Source organism: Elgaria multicarinata, chromosome 18, assembly GCF_023053635.1.
Source record: "Elgaria multicarinata webbii isolate HBS135686 ecotype San Diego chromosome 18, rElgMul1.1.pri, whole genome shotgun sequence".
Classification (NCBI taxonomy): Eukaryota; Metazoa; Chordata; class Lepidosauria; order Squamata; family Anguidae; genus Elgaria; species Elgaria multicarinata.
This window is the reverse complement of record NC_086188.1, coordinates 687453-704215: the sequence shown is the minus strand read 5'-3', so window position 1 is coordinate 704215 and position 16763 is coordinate 687453. Positions and strand designations below refer to the sequence as shown.

The 16763-nt window shown below is 46.8% G+C and overlaps 1 protein-coding gene across 1 annotated transcript; it reads right to left on the bottom strand.

The window, feature by feature from the left end:
* Window positions 1-1221: 1221 nt before the first annotated feature.
* Window positions 1222-16528, bottom strand: P2RX7 (purinergic receptor P2X 7). The gene is made up of 13 exons (XM_063143925.1): window positions 16385-16528; window positions 14562-14694; window positions 13930-14001; window positions 12743-12815; window positions 11524-11620; window positions 10757-10837; window positions 9722-9851; window positions 7858-7994; window positions 6711-6804; window positions 6108-6173; window positions 5612-5728; window positions 4550-4648; window positions 1222-2191 (listed from the first exon to the last, which is right to left on the bottom strand). The coding sequence occupies exons 1-13, from the start codon at window positions 16507-16509 to the stop codon at window positions 1697-1699; spliced, it is 1719 nt and encodes a 572-aa protein (XP_062999995.1). The 5' UTR covers window positions 16510-16528; the 3' UTR covers window positions 1222-1696.
* Between the last annotated feature and the right edge of the window lie 235 nt (window positions 16529-16763).

The following is a 16763-nucleotide window of genomic DNA, read 5'->3' as shown; positions in this document are numbered from 1 at the left end:
TGCCTAGCATGGCTGACACTGGCGATGGCCGTGCTCCCAGGGCCTCTGGCAGAGGGTGGCTCTCCCTCCTCACCCGGCACGTGACCCTTCCAACCGGAGAGGTTGGGATCTTCTGCAGGAAGAACCCGCGTTCTAACACTGAGCTATGTCTCACTGTGTGTCGGCCAGATTTCCTCTGTGCCACTGCAAAGACTCAGACCGCAAGAAAAATGCTCTGTGGTGGGAAGCGGAATTCCCCAAGCCACGAAGTGGTGGTAACCACCGTCGTGTAGAGCAAGAGTTGGCAGCAGGGGCACTGCTAGGCGTGGGCCCGTGGGAACCCAACCCCAAACATACTTGCCAGGGCCCCAGAAACCTATCCTGCAGAGCCCTTTTCCTTTGGGTTGGGATGATCTGAGGCATGGCGAAAATGTCCTGCCGGTGGATTGGCCCGTGTGAACAGGATGCTGGACTCTTGGTGGACTCTTGGCCTGATCCAGCCTCAGGGCTCTTCTGGTGTCTTTACGGAAACGCCCCCTGTGCAAGAGCCCTGCTTTGCCTTCCCCTTTGCGAATTATCTTTCCCCCCTTCCTGAAAAACCAGGTTCTTACGGTTGAATTACTGGGAAAGAAGCAACAGAAACCCGCTTCGAAAAGATACACAAAGAAATGGATGGGTTCTCAGTGGAATCAGCCAGCCCGGATGATCTGGATCACCAAGGCTCATGCCCTGGCACACGGAAGCAAGTGTTCTATTTCTGAACAGAAAGGAAGATCCAAGGCTTTAATTGCTTAGGCACGAACTATAAAGGAGGCATTGTGACCGAAACCAGCTAGGAGCCACACAGTCTGATCTGGAATCCCAGTCGTGTGGGCTGGGCTGTGAGTTTACATCCTTTGCGTGAACAGGTCGAGAGGTTGCTTCCGTGCCGGGTCCAGGTCCTGGAGGGCCCCTGGGGAATCACTCGCCCTCAGGGAGTCTCCTGTGCTTTTACGCCCCCTCCCTTCCATTGCTCCCACTTCTTTGCTCGGCCAGCAGAGAAGCCCGGGAGCAGGCAGGGCAAGGGGCATCCACCGCTCCTCCTCCTCACCATCTCTGTCGTCTGGGCCAGAAGGCAGGCAGGCAGGGGCACAAGGCAGCTACAAGGCCCAAGAGGAGGAGCAAGGGGGCTGGCCCTCCAGGGAGGCCTGGAAACGGCTTTGTTCACCTGAGCATCGACCTGCCTGGCAATAGCGTGTCCTCACCTCCTTTCCCCGGGGCTGCTGGGAGGAGGGGGTCCATGAGGGCAGGGAGAGGAATTCGTTCCAGCTGAGCCTCATTCAAGGGTAACAAAAAAGAAATGCAGAACAGTCTGTTGGTTCCAGTTCTATCCTGCCCCAAGGGGTTCAGAGCAGAATATATAGCTCTTCTCCATCATTTTGCCCTCCCAATAGTCCTGTGAGCTGGGTAATGTGGGCTAAGCTGAGAGACGACCCAGTGAGCTCCAAGGCCATGTGGGGATTTGAATTCAGATCTCCACAGTCCAGTCCAACACTGCCATCATACATGCCAGCAACATAAGCGATGGCCGCTGATTATAGAGAGTGTGTGGAACACGTAGGAGATCACACAGCAGGGGTTTGGAAAGGGAGGAGGCCGCGGCACCCCCCCCCCCGGCTGACTCTGTTTTGCCCCCGTGTGCGCCACGGCCACAGCACGAAGCCTCCGCGGATAGCAGCTACTTCTTCTTCTGGAAGCCGGAGTACTCGCCCTTCTCACTGGGAAAGGCGTCTCTGATCTGCCACCTGCAGCAGCTCGGGATCACGGCCCTTTCTTCCAGGTCCTCCTGCCCAAAGCGCCAGCGAAGGTACTGCTCGTAAGCGCAGTGCCGCAGCGGCCGGCAGAGACTCTCGGCCTTCAGGTCCAACAAGGGGTCTCTGTAGAGCAGGACAAACTCCAGCGTCAGCCTGGAAAGGACGAGCCGCTCAAACAAAGCCGAGGCGGTGATGCACGGCCCGGCCGTCCGCCGGCAACAGAGCTGCTCCCAGTAGGGCTGTGCCGGGCGGCACTTTCCGCAGCTGCACCAAGGCGGACGCTCGCGGAAGGAAGGCAGCGGCGGCGGCTCCTCTGCCGTGTTGAGGGGCTGCAGCTCCTGGGAGGTCCCTAGAGGAACAGCTTCATCCGGACGCTGCAGCGGGAGTTTGGCAGCAGGCGCAGCATCGCCGACGCGTCTCTGCAGTCAAGAGACAACGCATGCATGGCTCAGTGCTGGGGCCATACCTGCCGTGCACAGCGCACCTTTTCCAGCTGTACCATGAGGCGGAGCAAAGGACGCCGGACATGAAGGAGACAATGCGGGCCTGATGTCAAGACCAAGCCATGTGCAGAACTGGGAGGCGGGGGAGAGGATGCTCAGAGAGGCTACCTTGGCGCAGGGAGGGCTTCCCTGAGCAATGGGAGCGATCTGGATTGATAAAATGGGTCCCTTCACCCAGGAACAAGCCCCTCCCCCTGCAGCCCTCCTTCAAATGTTGATGGAATGGAGTAAGAGCTCTCCTGAATGTCACATCCAAGTGTGCCGCTCTGTGCTGGCTGTGGATGCTGGGAGTTGTAGTCCAGCACATCTGGAGAGCACCAGGTTGGGGAAGGCTGCTGTATATACAGATGGCAACTTATCAAAGATGCAAGAGGAGTCCTGCTGGATCTGGCCAAAGGTCCGTGCTTGGTTGCTGCAGTCCTCAGGAGATAACCTCCTGGTGGTACCCAGGGCTTCAGAGGTTCAGCCCTGAACAGGGCCTTGAATGTCATAGCCCCTGGAACGCCTTCCGCTAGAAATAAGCCTGGTGCTAACCCGCCTTGGTTTTCAGTCCTTGCCTAAAACACAGCTTTCCCAACAAGTGCTCCCAGGAGAGTAATCTTGTCCTCTGTACAATGCTTGGAAATCAGTTTCATAGAACAGATTCATAAATATTGTTCAAGAAAGAAAAGAGGCACCACAGCCAACCAAAGGCCCCAGGAAGCTCACGGCCAGGGCAGGAAGCCGCCCCTCCCCCCGGCCCTTCCCCGTTGCTCCTCCCCACAGGGCCTCGGAACCTGGGTGTCCTGTGTCACTATTGGGATTGCAAAGCCATCGACAGCCCACTCCGCCTCCAGAGACTGGATTAATCCCCTTTTAAAGCCGTTTAAAACAGTACCCATCACCATGCACATGTGTGAGTGTGTACATATATGTGTAGCACGTAAAGAGTTTTGATATTATATGACTGTATTGTATTGGCTATTGTAATAAATGAAAGGAAAGGTCTTATGGCAGCCAATTCCGTAAATTATTTCTGCGTTGTGAAAGAAGCCTTTCATTTTGTTTGTCCCCCAACACAGTTTCACTGGATGACCCCCAAGTTCTAGTAGCATGAGAGCAGGGACGGAAATCCCCTCTGTCCACTTTCTCCCTACCAGGCAAGCTGTTACAAACCTCTTTTGCATCTGTCCTGCCCCCCACCCCACCCCCGTAACTAGGCAGCCTTTGTTCTAAACTTCCGCATACTTCTGCCTTCCCTGACAGGGAAGATGTTCCAGGTCCGTAGCGATTTTGATTGCCCTTCCTGTGCCTTTTGTGGGTCTACGATATCCTTTCAGAGACGGGGAAAGGACTTGAAAGCAGTGTGATAAAATCATCCTTTCCTCGGTCCCAATAGGGTCTGTAATCAAATGTGTATCCACAGACAATGAAGACCATCACGGCTGCATTCGAACGTAATGCTAAATCAGAGATGGGCAATTTCGGAGGGGGGGGGCATTCCCCCTCCCCAGACCTTCTGGTGACCCACACTCTTGCCATGCAACCAAATATGGTGGCGAGAAAAGGAACATCAGTTTGCTGCCAAAATTCAGCAGTAAACCACTATGGAGCAGTAAGTAGGTCAAATTTACCTCCAGAAAAAGCTACGTTTGACCTATTTGCCACTCCATCGCAGCAAATTGCCAATGCTTTTGCTGCCGCTGCAAATTCTGTCCGCACTGCAGCAGGAGGCAGCAGGGGCCACATATGCACTTTGTTGCCCACGCGTTGCCCACCCTATCGCCTCACTAAACCAGACTTTACCATGATGAGAATGTGCCTCAGGAAGCCTCAGGCACACGAGTGCCTCCTTTCCCTCTTCTCCAGCATAGCTGCAAGGAAGAGATGGGACGCTTCCACATCCATTGTGGATTAACCACTACACGGGTTCACACGTCCTTCAAAATCTAAACTCTGGTCCGTCTGAACTATGGTTAGATGAAACAAGCCAACTTCATATAGTTTGTAGTTGGCTTGTTTCAACTAACTCGAGTTTGTCCAGGTTCAGACAACATGGCAAGCTGCAGGTAGTCTGAAGCAGAAGCTGCCGAGGGCTTCTTTGCAACCACATTGGAGGGGAAAGTGGGGGGTACAGATCCCCGAGGGCGGGAGGCTGCTCTTGTGACCCTGTCCTACAGTTTAGCATCACGTTCGAACCAGTCCGCTGCCGGGACGCTCTGTCTTCTCACAAACCTGTCAGTACGTACACGGGGCAAATGCAAACACCCACATAAAAGAACGTTCCTAACTCACGTGAATAACCTCGCCCTTAACGTTCTGCAGGCTTGTCCTCAGCAGTTTGTCAATCATGAAGATGTGTGGCTCATCAACGAAACTCACGTACAGCAGAGTCTGCTCAGCAGAAGAGAAACAAAGGACATGCGCATATTGACCCTGGGCTTTTTGTTGAATCGACTAAGGCATTGCAATTTCATTAATAATAGAAGTCATCGAAATTTCAATTTTGAATTTTGGACCTGTGATTGCAAGGGATCCAGTGTCTTTCCCCTAGCTATCATGCCTATTGCAAGGAAGTCTTATCTGTCCAGTGTACGATCCCACAATACTTGCTTGTCAGGGACATGGAATTCTCCCTGTTTCCCCACTGCTTTACTGTATACCGCAGTGACAGGGATTCAGAAGTGACTATCGGCAAATGCCTGCAACACTGCTAGTAATATGAGTGACCCATGCCTTCCACCTCTGAAATAAAAATGGCAAAAATGTAAAGAGTGAAATATTTCTTTTAGGAGTTTGTTGTTGTTTTTACTGCTTGGGAGCTGTGTATTTTGCATTGTAACACTCCAGTGTGAGCAGTTTTCTTAAAAAACTTCCTGACTGTTAGAGCAGTACGACAATGAAACCAGTTACCTAGGGAGGCTGTGGCCTCTCCCACACTAGAGGCCTTCAAGAGGCAGCTGGACAAGCATCTGTCAGGGATGCTTTAGGGTGGATTCCTGCATTGAGCAGGGGGTTGGACTTGATGGCCTTGTAGGCCCCTTCCAACTCTGCTATTCTATGATTCTATGAAAATGTGAAAGGAAGAAAAACCCTGGAGAGTGCCAGAAAGGTTTCTCTCCTCCCCTGAAGTAACCTCCTATCATTTCAAGAATGATTTTTTTCCTGCTTTAGATCTGTTGTGTGATTCCTGTCCAGTGCTGGAGTGTACATCTACTTGGCATAATTCTAACAGGTATAAGAAAGAAAGAAAAGCAACAAGAAAATCTTCCCTACATTTATGACCATCCTTCCTACAGTGAGGTGAACTCTATCCATGAGTAGCAACGGTATCTTATGCCTGATCGTGTCTCTTACCCATCTTGGTCCTGTTACTGATTCACACTTTTTTTGGTAGTAATATTTCTTCACTGGATTGGATTTGAAGCAGGGGAATGTGTATGAAGTAATGAGAAAATCAACAACTAGCTGAGCCTGTGAAGGAAAAGAACAATGTTGTTTATTTTATTGTTACTATATTTTAAACTTATATCCCACCTTTCCCCCCCAAATTTATTTATTTATTTATTTCTTGCATTTCTATACCGCCCAATAGCTGAAGCTCTCTGGGCGGTTCACAATAATAACTCCAAGTGGGTTGGATAACTCCAAGTGGGTTATAACAGTAAAATATAACAATATTTAAAACAATACACAAAGCAAGAGAGCTAGGAACTCCAACAACCACTAAGGCAAGAGTTCCCAAATCCAAATGAGAAGAGGGCAGGGATTCAATTTCCCTAAGGAAGCCAGTTCTGCAGAAGTTGACACACACAACCCTCTGAAGGCGGTGCGATATAAAAGTGTCTCTTACCAGGCCAAAGTAGGAAAGTGCTGAACCTATGTACACCAGCAGCTCAAAGAAATCAAATTGTCCTGCCTTTGAGGAAACAAAAGAGTTGTTTTTTTAAAGAAGACGGCAACTGCTCTTCACCCATCTCTCTGAGAAGCTCCAGCACCTTTGTCTCTTGCTTCCAGAAATAGGAGGAAGGGGCATGTGTAGAGGACACCGAGTGAGTGGAGAGAGGTCACTTAAAGTGAATATAAAACAGCAAAAGGCATTATCTTGAGTTAGTCAGGTACAAATCAGATGCCTCCTGACATCTGTTTTTTGCACTGAAATGAAAACTTCCATTTGTGACAACGAAACCTTTCCTTTCAATGCAAAGAGCAGATGCGGAGGGCGCTATCTGGATTGGGACCTCAGCAGGGAGCAAAGAGTTAAAGCCCCCACCCCCAATCCCCTACTGCCAGAGACCTAATCTGGATCAGGATGGAGGAGGGGCATGCCTGTTATTTATTTTTTAAGAAAACATTGCTAATTGCACAAATAGTGCCATGTCTATTTGGGCCCCAGCGTTCCTGCTTCTCTGAATCTAAAATGAACCGTCAAGAAGGAAACTGTGGTTGCCTTTACCGTGCCAAAGACAAGGATGTCGAAGCGGATGCCGTAGGCTTTGATCAGCGTCCTCTCCTCCTTCCCGTTGGCCTGCTTGTAATACTTTGCAAATCTATAATGACAAAACGCAAGATTTGGCAAAGAATTATAAACCCCAAATATGGATGAGGTAAGGGTTTACCTAGACTCTACACTGGTTTCTCCTTTCTCGCATGGCATCTACATGGAACAGTATAATCCCTATTATACTGCCAGACTGTGATCCTCAATGGGAAACACCTTGGAGGATCTAAGTGGAAAGGCAGACCTCGAAACCCAAATTCTCCCCCTCCACAGGCTGCAACGTCCTTTACATTTTTGTTCTCCTCATTCTGTTGGCAAATTTTCCTTTCAGTGCGCTGCACCCTCAGGTAAATCATTTGACCACCAGCTCGCTAGTTGTTCTTTCCCTTGCAGCATAAAAGTTTAATGCACTTTGATCTCCTGTTGCATGATTTCTGGTCACCAGCTGAGGCATGTTTTACTGGCAAAGGCAATGGCTAATTTTCTGTGGATGCGTCAGATCTTGTAGGCTGTGTTTTCGAACACAGTTCTGGCAAAGTTATTTTGAATTCCCCAGAGTGGCATTCTCCATGGGAAATGTCCAACCCCCAAAACAGGAAGCTCGTGCTCACATTGGATCCGTGATGTCATGGAAACATGGGGTATAAATAATCATGCACCCCTCTTATGCAAGCCCTACTGAAATGGACTGAAGCCAGCTTCTTGGGGGGACTGCCCCGTCCAATCAGGAAGTGAAAGGAGAAACAGGATGGCTGTTTCTACGGCTCCTGCAAGCAAGCAGGGCAAGACCAGCAGCGGACGAAGGGGACTTGCTACAGCACATGGCGGGATCAAGGGTGTCCTGGCATGTTTTGGCTGCAGCCTCGCTTCCTAGAGGTACCAAAGAACTACTATATATTTCTTGAGCGAGCCAGCCCAGCTCAGAATGTATTTTAACTAAGTGGAGGGGGGAGGAATCACTGTACTTTTAAAAATAGAAGAAAAAGGGAAACATCCCTGATAACTTGGAAGTCAGCAGGAAGCCTGAAGTCTCCCCCTTATTAGGCTGCTACATACGGAAGTAGAATCTCGACATAGTTGGGTCTTTTCAAACATCCTTTACCTAAAATTGTAGCCAGGATACAAAGCTTCATTCGTTTTTTTGTCATCCAAGCGGCGGAATCCATATTTGGGCTGGCAACGGTGAAGCCATTTGTCCAGGATGCAATTCCAGTTAATTTCAATGGCAATGATGCCACCCTTGAGAGATACAACAAGGTGGGCACTTTTAAAACAGGGTCAACAATCCGGAGGGGAAAGAAATGTATTATTGGCCACGTTTCAGGGCAGGGGCACTCACAAGGCGGCTTACAACAATGAAATACATAAAATACTAAAAGCAATCAAAAGAAAGACATTAGTGCTTTTAATGCTATTGGAAATGAACAGATTAGACCTTTAAACAAAAATCAATTGGATTGCTCAGACAAGCAGAAGCGGCTGTGCAACTGTCTCCTGGTAATTTGTTTTAACTGAAACCACATCCCCTGGCAGAGCCCAATTTGAATGTCTGCAAAACTTCCTCCGCTTCCCTATCATTTTTAAGCTCTGACCTTGCAGACATCATCACCTACTCAGTCTTTCCCCTCTCCTATTCCACCTCCTACCCGCACCCTGGCTAACCTGTTTTTTGTAACATCTTACTTGATGAAGAGATCTGGAAATCTCAAAAGCTTGCACATTTGGAGGTGATCTTTTGAGTTGGCCTAGTAAGGGTACTGTACTATCTGGATAGTTTTCTAAAAATAACAACAGGAGGTCATTCAGATTGTAAAACCCACAACTTTAACATGACTAAAGTCACAAAATAATGTGCAAATTCTCCGGAACTCTTCACCGCGCTACAGGTTGTGGCCATGAGGTCTGCAGATGAGGTTACAAATGGAGATTGCAAACTACAGAAGTGAGTCACTGGTGGGTGTTACAAATATCAGGCGACACCTAGCATTCCGGGAGAATGAAGGGATGGCTGACTCCCGTTTCTGAAAGCTGTCTCTGGCCTTGGGGAAAACACACAGAATCTGAACGTTCACCTGCCCCCTCAAACACCTGCCACTGCCCTTGTGCCTGGAACTGCCTCCCACAATAGGAGCGTAGGGGCCCTGCTCTCCCTTCAAGTGCCTCCCCAAACCCCACCTTTTCCAGGAAACCACTGGCATCACCCCTTAGTCCACATCCCCTCTGAAAACTAAGCCTAAGTATGAAGGTCTACAATTAAAGCCCCTCCTCCTCTTGCTTGCTCTCACCTCCATTTCCCAACCTGGTGGTGAGCATCAGATTGTAAGCTCCTTGGGCAGGGACCTATCCTCTTGTGCTCTACAAGGCACCAAGCACACACTGTCGGCAGAGGCAGAATAAGTAAGCTCATGATCTCAGCCTCACACAGCCACCTGGGATCCAGGTAAACAGGGTCCTGGCAGAGAGAAAACCACCGTGGCTTTAGGGCAGCCTTCCCCAACCTGGCGCCCTCTGGATAGGTTTGAATTACAACTCCCAGCATCCCCCAGCTGGCCATGTTGACTAGGGAATGCTGGCACTTGTAATTCAAACCTATCTGGAGTGCACCAGGTTGGGGAGGCAACTTTAGAGAAATACTTTTTCCCCTAAGATGTGGTGGGCATGTTTTGGCCGACAACTCCCATCGTCCCTCCCCATTGGCTATGCTAGCTAGGGCTGATGGGAGTTGTAGGCCAAAACATCAGGGGGGGGAGACACCGGTCCCCCACCCGTTTAGTAAAGAAACACCTGTATGGCTCTTTTTCAGAGCAGACCAGGAAGCGCTCGCCTTTGATAAGAGGTTTTCACAAGGTAACCAGGAGGTAGGTCAGGAAATAGCTGCTGCTGACGTACTGGGAGACCTGACCTCGGTTCTTCCGGGAAGCAGAGCAGTCCTGAAAGAACCTAGAAACATGAGAGAGGCCACAGACCTGAACGGCCACCTCCGAAAAGTTCTCTCCTGCAGCCTTGAGAATATCTCCCAGCCGGAAAATTGGGCATTGCGGAGCAGAGCTCTTGTCGTATGTGCAGGAAATATTAAATTCCGGTGAAATGTTTCTTCTGCAGGAAGAATGGGAGGAAATGCTTTTATTTGCCAGATAACACAGAACTAATTTTATAATACAAAACTTATTCTTGAGGAAGAGCTATTTAAAAAGAAACACACACAAAACACCCAGTCTCCATACTGACTTTTTGTGGCTATGTTGACTTCTCCTGGTACTGCTAAGAGAGTTTTAAAAAATGGAAAATAGGCCCTGGTCCTATGCCCACTTACCTGGAAGTAAGCCCTGTGGAACTCAATGGCACTTACTTCTGAGTAGACACTTATAGGATTGCACTTTTAATTTTGTCAGATAATAGACAGTCTTGCAAGTATGCAGTTACAAATTTGACAGGCTTGATTCTTGTGAACGAGCCTAGTATAACCTTAAAACTAAGTTATAGTATATATAACTAGGATATATATATCTAGGGTATAACTAGGTTATATATAACTGGGTTATATATACTAAGGTATAACCTTAATACTAGGTTAATACTAGGTTAATACTAACTAGTATTTATACTAGTATAATACTAGTATAACCTTAGTACTAGGCTTAGTATAACCACGGGAGAGTTTGCACATTACGCTAAGCCAAGATTTACTGCTATGTGCATGACCCTCAGGCTCATAAGCCCTCCCCTCTGTGTCTACCAAGTGGCCGGGAAGAGGAATCTTGCCAAGTTCTGTTTCACTTCCCAGGGAAAGCTGGCTTTTCGTTACTTTGAAACCAGAGTGTGGTTTAAGACAAATTCTGATCAGTTAAACAAATCAGGGAGATGACTCTAGCAACTCACACACACCAGTTTAAAAAATCACCCCCAACATCTCCCCAAAATAGTGACAGAGACTGATTTAACAAGAACAGGGAGGAAGGGGCTGTCACCTGTAAAGAGCTGAAACATGCTTTTTTACTTACTTTGTATAATTAAATTTCGGAAAATGAACATTGTTCTTTATAAGCACAGTGAAGTTTTCCGCACTCCTCAGAACGGCAGGCCTAAAAGAAGAACCAAGGCATGGACGAAAGATTTCAAACAGGGTCGACTCCTGCCTGGCTTGGGAGCCCATTTCCCCCTCCGTCATGCCTGGATACACAGCTCCCCATGGGAACCCCACTCTTGGGAACCCCACTCCCTTCTGCCACTGCTGGAGACTTCAGAGGAAGCAACAGCAGCAGTTCTTCCAACTCCATGACCGGCTGAACATTGCAACTAAGAATCAAGTGCCTGGATTTGCTTTTTTCCTCCTTTCCTTTTGTCTTCTGCCTTTTGGCATTGTAAGCCTGAATCCAGGGACTGCCTTTCTTAACTTTGTAAAGCCTCTCTGGGAGACTTTTTGGTTGGATTCCAGTATTAGCAGGAAATCTGTCAGTTTAAAGCTGAATGGACCGGAACACCCCCACCCCTATATCTATATCTGGGAATGAGACTCATAAGCTGTTTCTAGCACAGTAAATCTATTTCAGTGACTTTATCATCATGATCACCAGGAAGGAGATGCCATCAGAGATTAGGATGAAGAATATACAACAAAGAGTCTTGCAGGACCTTAAAGATTTACACACTTATGGCATCAGCCTTCAAGGACTACAGTCCCCTTTCTCAGAACCGCAAAGTATTATGTCGAGTTACATAGTTAAGGCAACTACAAAGACAACGAAGACAACTATGAAAAACACCTTACACTGGAGCGCTTTTAACTGATTCCACAGGGCACCAAGCTGCGACCTCACATGTTTTGATAGTGGTGTTGTACTTCACACATTTGCCTGTCTGAATTCCTGTAGAGAAGAGAAATCAAGTTTCATTCAAGGGACATCATCCTGAGGCTGGGTTCCCCCCACCCCACCCAAAATGATAATCTGTGGCACATAACGAGAAGCCCCCGAGAGTGAATTTCCCCGTAGGGCTTCTTGCTGCAGCTGTGGCTGCCATTTTGAATGTTGGGGTACGGTGTGGGTGTACCATAGTGTCTCATTACATGCGAGCTCTCTAATCAGCCCAACAGCCCACCCTCCCTGGGTTCTCAAGTAACGATAAGCTACAGCATGCCCCCGTTGCACCCCAAATATTCACGATGGCTGCCGCCGCACTACAAAACCCCACGGGGAAACTCACCCAAGGTGGCTTCTTGTTACGTGCAAACCAGGCCCATAAGCCAAATTGGAACCAACGTGTGTTCTGGTTGATTGCCAGATTGACAGCCAGTGCTTTCAGTAAAGCAATACGTAAAACACAGGAAGGTTAGCTGCACAACCAATAATTTTAAAAATATGTGACTGTGCAATTTATTAAACATAGTTTAATTTGTGCTTTTAACCTGTTGGTTGTTTTATTATGGTTTTAATTTTTGTGAACCGCCCAGAGAGCTTCGGCTATTGGGCGGTATAAAAATGTAATAAATAAATAAATAAATAAAATTAATTTATTAAACATAAGTAATGAGGCAGTAACCTCATCAACATAGGAAGACCCCAATGTGAAAATACCTGCCTTAAAGGAATTTCATACCTGAATGCATGACAAATGATTTGAGCAGCTCACACTTGAACCAATAGCCCTGACTTGTCCTGGAGTTCGATTCCTGAGGTGTTTTTTTTTAGCGATTATAAAACTAAAATGTGATCGCACCATGTAATTAATCAATAACAAACTTCTATTTGGATCATTATGGCCACTGCAGTTCCAGAGCAGACTTGCTCAGTGATACAACGGAAGAAGAAAGCTTAAGGACTCGATCCTATGCAATTATAGACAGAAAAATCATACAGCTTCCAGCATTCCTCATCCAGTCATGCTGGGGAAGCTGCAGGACTCTTTTTGTCTAAACTTGCATAGTTTTGCACCCTAAATCACTTTGCAGAAGGCTTCTGAAGTGTGTTAAAAATAAGAAATCCACCTACCATTACTCTGGGGGTCCGTACGACCTTTCATACAGCTTCTGTCAGTAGAGCAAACAGCTTTGGCAATGGGGAACTGAAGGTAAAATAAATATACAATATGTACTTCAATATCTTGCAATACATAATGTTCAGCTTTCAGTCTACACCTGACTTCTTTGCAATGGACTGTGCACTGATAGTATTTTTAGTTACTGGAGTATCCATTCCTTCATTAGGGTGATTTTTTCTAGTTAATACTCCAGGATGGTTGCTGGATGTTTCATCAGTGCGAGCTAACACTTAGGAGAGGGCCCCCTGATCTTTATGGCTCTCTTTGTGTTTTTGAAGAAAGTGACACACAAACCAGCTGAGAGGGAGGGAGCAAAGCAGAGTGAATGAGAGAGAAACAGCAGTTGGAACTGGGGCGGGGGGTGACAGTTTCTAACTGGAGGTCAGTGAAGCTATGGGTACAAGCTGGCAGGAACGCTTATCTGCCTCCACTTACCTTCTACTTGAGGTTCTGGCTGTGAGTACCATTGCTTATGTAAGCAAAATGGCACCACCCCCATACAAGGGGGAAGTTATCGGCAGGACTGAGGGAACATAAAGATTTGAAGAAGTACAAAAAAAAATTAGCGGGGGGAAATCTATGAGAGGAGAAAACCTGAAAGAGCCAGATGAAGACTGAGTGTACAGAGAGACTGGCAGAGAGAGAAAGATATGGCGACTGAGGATAGAAGAGCTATAGAGCAGGCAGCAACACAGCTAAGAGGGCAAGGCACCACACCCTCTCAAACGGGTCTTCTCAACACAACTGGGAACTTGGTTTCTCCCCCCCCCCCCATCCTTTTTTTTAAATGAAAGCAGTGCTTCTTTGGATGCTGAAGTCTTCTGCAGCAGTTACCAGACTGCATTGTTGCACAGCAGACTTATAGACATGTGGACTGAAACACAGCCTGGAATGTCTCTTGCCAACTGACAGCAGATTCAAACTGAACAAAGACTGCAAGGAAAAATGTCTGGACTAGTTGTTACAAGTTTCCTTTTTTTACCCAATGAGGTCAAACAGGTGGGAAAGACATCAGCACCCACAATGTTGAGGTCACCATAGCAACGAGACAATAATTTTAAAAAGTCTTCTGCTGTTGATTAAAGAATAAGTCCCCCGCACCCGTGCAATTATAGAATCACTTACAAACAGCATTTACCTCAGGGCAAAGTCCCTGGATTTGGTTTTCTGTCAGGATGATATTCGTTACCACAAAAAAGGAATCTATTCCCTACACAAATAGGAAAAAGAAAAGAGTGAAAAAAGAGTGAAAAGGGGGATTAACTCTGTCAATGAATTGGAAAACAAGATTCTGACTGATCTCTTAAAAATCATAGATTGCCATCCATTTCAAAAAAGATAAATCAAAACCCACAGTGGGCTAGAACCTGATTTAGGACCAGGATCATCCCATTGCCAGCATAGAAGAAAGATTTAATTGCCATACGGATGGGCTTTTCTGAATGTGGAATCAGGCACAGCAAAGTGTCTTGGGCTGACCATCTTGGTAGGCCTCTTAAAAGGCTGGTTCTGGGCCCACAGATGGAAGTGGGCATTGAGGGGCCCTTGGGTTGAGGGAGGCCCAAGGACCCATCAGTGAAGCCTCCAGAAAAGAAACAGAGCCTTCTCAGAGGCATCCCTTAGCCACTGTGAGAGGCACAAGACTGGTCTAGATGGGCTCTCGGTTTGGTCCAGCAGGGCTTTTCTTATTACTAGTTCTCTTGACCCTGAAGAGCAGCCTCCCAAATCCCTGGGAGCCAGCTAGCCAGCACACTTCAAGTGGAGACTCACCTGCATGGGGATTGTGTATTCTGCCGTGTCCCAGATCCTCATGTCCGTCTGAGACACCCCTTTCACTTTCGTGTGCACTGAGCTGATGACGGAGTCCTTCTTCTGGTAGCGTCTATCAGCGATAAGCACGATGCTGAAGAGACACAGTGGAAAGGGCTTGGCCTTTGCGGGGTTCCCTTTTCGTACTCATTTCACAAATGGAAGAACTGGGGCTTGGAGAAAGCGAGAGATCCCTCTGGGATACCTGCTGCATCTATGGCTGGGTTGCCAACTGATTGGAATAAGAAGGCCTGCTGGCCTGCTCCTGTGCCTTTGACGGCAGCTCTAGCTGTTGAAAGACTTCTTCTACCTGGTCCGTACAGCTACAGGAGATCTAATCTCCACTGCATTATCATCATAGTCCACCACCACGGCCACCAAAACCCAATCTTTTAAAAAATACAATGCACACATTTTTTTTTAGATTTGTTGTTTTTAAACTTATCTGCCAATAACATATGGGAACATACTTTTTTCTCCATTATGTTGAAAATGCCTCTTTAAGAGTAGCTGGTTAGATCATAACATTCATCATGTGTGGGTGGAAAGGGCATGTGCCAAACTTACAAAGCCCTGCTTGTCTAGAAGACACTTCTCGCGTTAGTCAAATGCCAAATTGTACGCTTAGAATGTTATTGCTCTTTGTAAGCCATTCTGGGGTGTCTTTCTCGGCTGAAGAACAGGTTAAAAAGGTTTTAAATAATAATGAAGAAACCCAAACAGTACATTAAAGCATAAACCTAAGGAGATCATGTTTAAGGGTACGATCCTGAATGTAAAGCCCATTTCGAGAAGCCTTCCTCAACTGACCAGCCACTTTTTTTCTTCTTCTGGTCCTTTACTTTAAATTGAACAATTTTAATTTGCTTTTTAATCTTCTTTCTTTTTACTGTTAATACCTATGTTCACCGCTCTGGAATCTTTTTTAGATATTGAGCTGTATAGAAATATTGTAAATAATTAATTAAATAAATAAATAAAAAGCACTTGGAAGTTGTGCCATTGAAACTACTGGAAATACATTAAAATATGTTTAAGATTGAAGTGCCAATGTAATTTCTTTTCCAAATCTACTATTTCCCACTTTGTTTTAAAAAAATTGTTCAGGGAAAAAACAATTTTATTTATTTATTGCATTTCATTTCCATACCTCCCAATAGCCAAAGCTCTCTGGGCAGTTTACAACGGTATTATTTAAGAAAATAATGTAATCACAACACTAATTCACAAAAGGGAGTCTTATGGCGCTTTAAATGTGAACGTACTGATTGTGGCAGGAACTTTAATAGACTAAATTCCACTCCATCTGATTGTTCTAGCCCACGAAAAATGCCACAATAAATCTGTTAGTCTTTATGGTGTCACAAGACTCCTCTCTCTTTTTCTCTTTGCTCTAATGGACTTAACACAGCTATCCCTTGAAAATGTGCCCCCATGGAAGAACCTTTCAGTAAGTTACACTGTTCTACGAGGGCATTGTGCACCTATTCTGTCTTTTCCTCCCCAGATTTCTTTTCCTGGTAAGAAAAAGGGTGGAAGACGCAGTGAGAAAACACAGGAGGGCTTCAATTGGAAGACCACAACATCTGGACCTCCTGTGAAATCCCATGAGGCAGGGCAATGTGCCCCCATGGAAGAACCTCATCCGGAAGCACCATCCGGAAGCACCAGTCCCATTGATTTGATTTCAGTGGAAATCCCTCTCCGAGATGCAGCCAAAATCAGCTGCCCATGTTGCCTTTCTTTCAAGGCTGGCTTATCTCAACTCATCCTTTTCAACTTACCAGACATACAAGAAGACGACAGTGTGAATAGCCCACTTGATGCTCCCGTAGTAAACGCTCTGAATGCGCACAACTTTGGAAGTTTCATATTCACACAGGTTCTTCAAACTGCAGCACACAGCCATGACAGATCAGAGCGGTGCGGTGGGAAGAAGGTCTCCAGCGAAATACCCCGCCTCTCACAGAACTGCAGCTACTTGTTTTCTGGTCACACACCCAGTCCGCCAGCCAAAGCACGCCACTTAAAGGCACAGGAAGAAGGAGCAAAAGCAGACAAATCAAACTGGCCGCAAGAACTACAACACAGCTATTGCTCTTTTGATGGAAAGCATACAACAAATAAAACAAAAATAACCCCTTTTTCTTGTCCCCGGGATCA

Excerpts from the sequence above, each read along its gene's own strand:
- P2RX7 (XM_063143925.1), bottom strand. The coding sequence starts at position 16,509 with ATGGCTGTGTGCTGCAGTTTGAAGAACCTGTGTGAATATGAAACTTCC. Across the intron at positions 11,621-12,742 it reads TACGGACCCCCAGAGTAATG|GAATTCAGACAGGCAAATGT; the intron begins GTAGGTGGATTT and ends TCTTCTCTACAG. Across the intron at positions 4,649-5,611 it reads CAGTAACAGGACCAAGATGG|ACTCTGCTGTACGTGAGTTT; the intron begins GTAAGAGACACG and ends TCTGCTGAGCAG.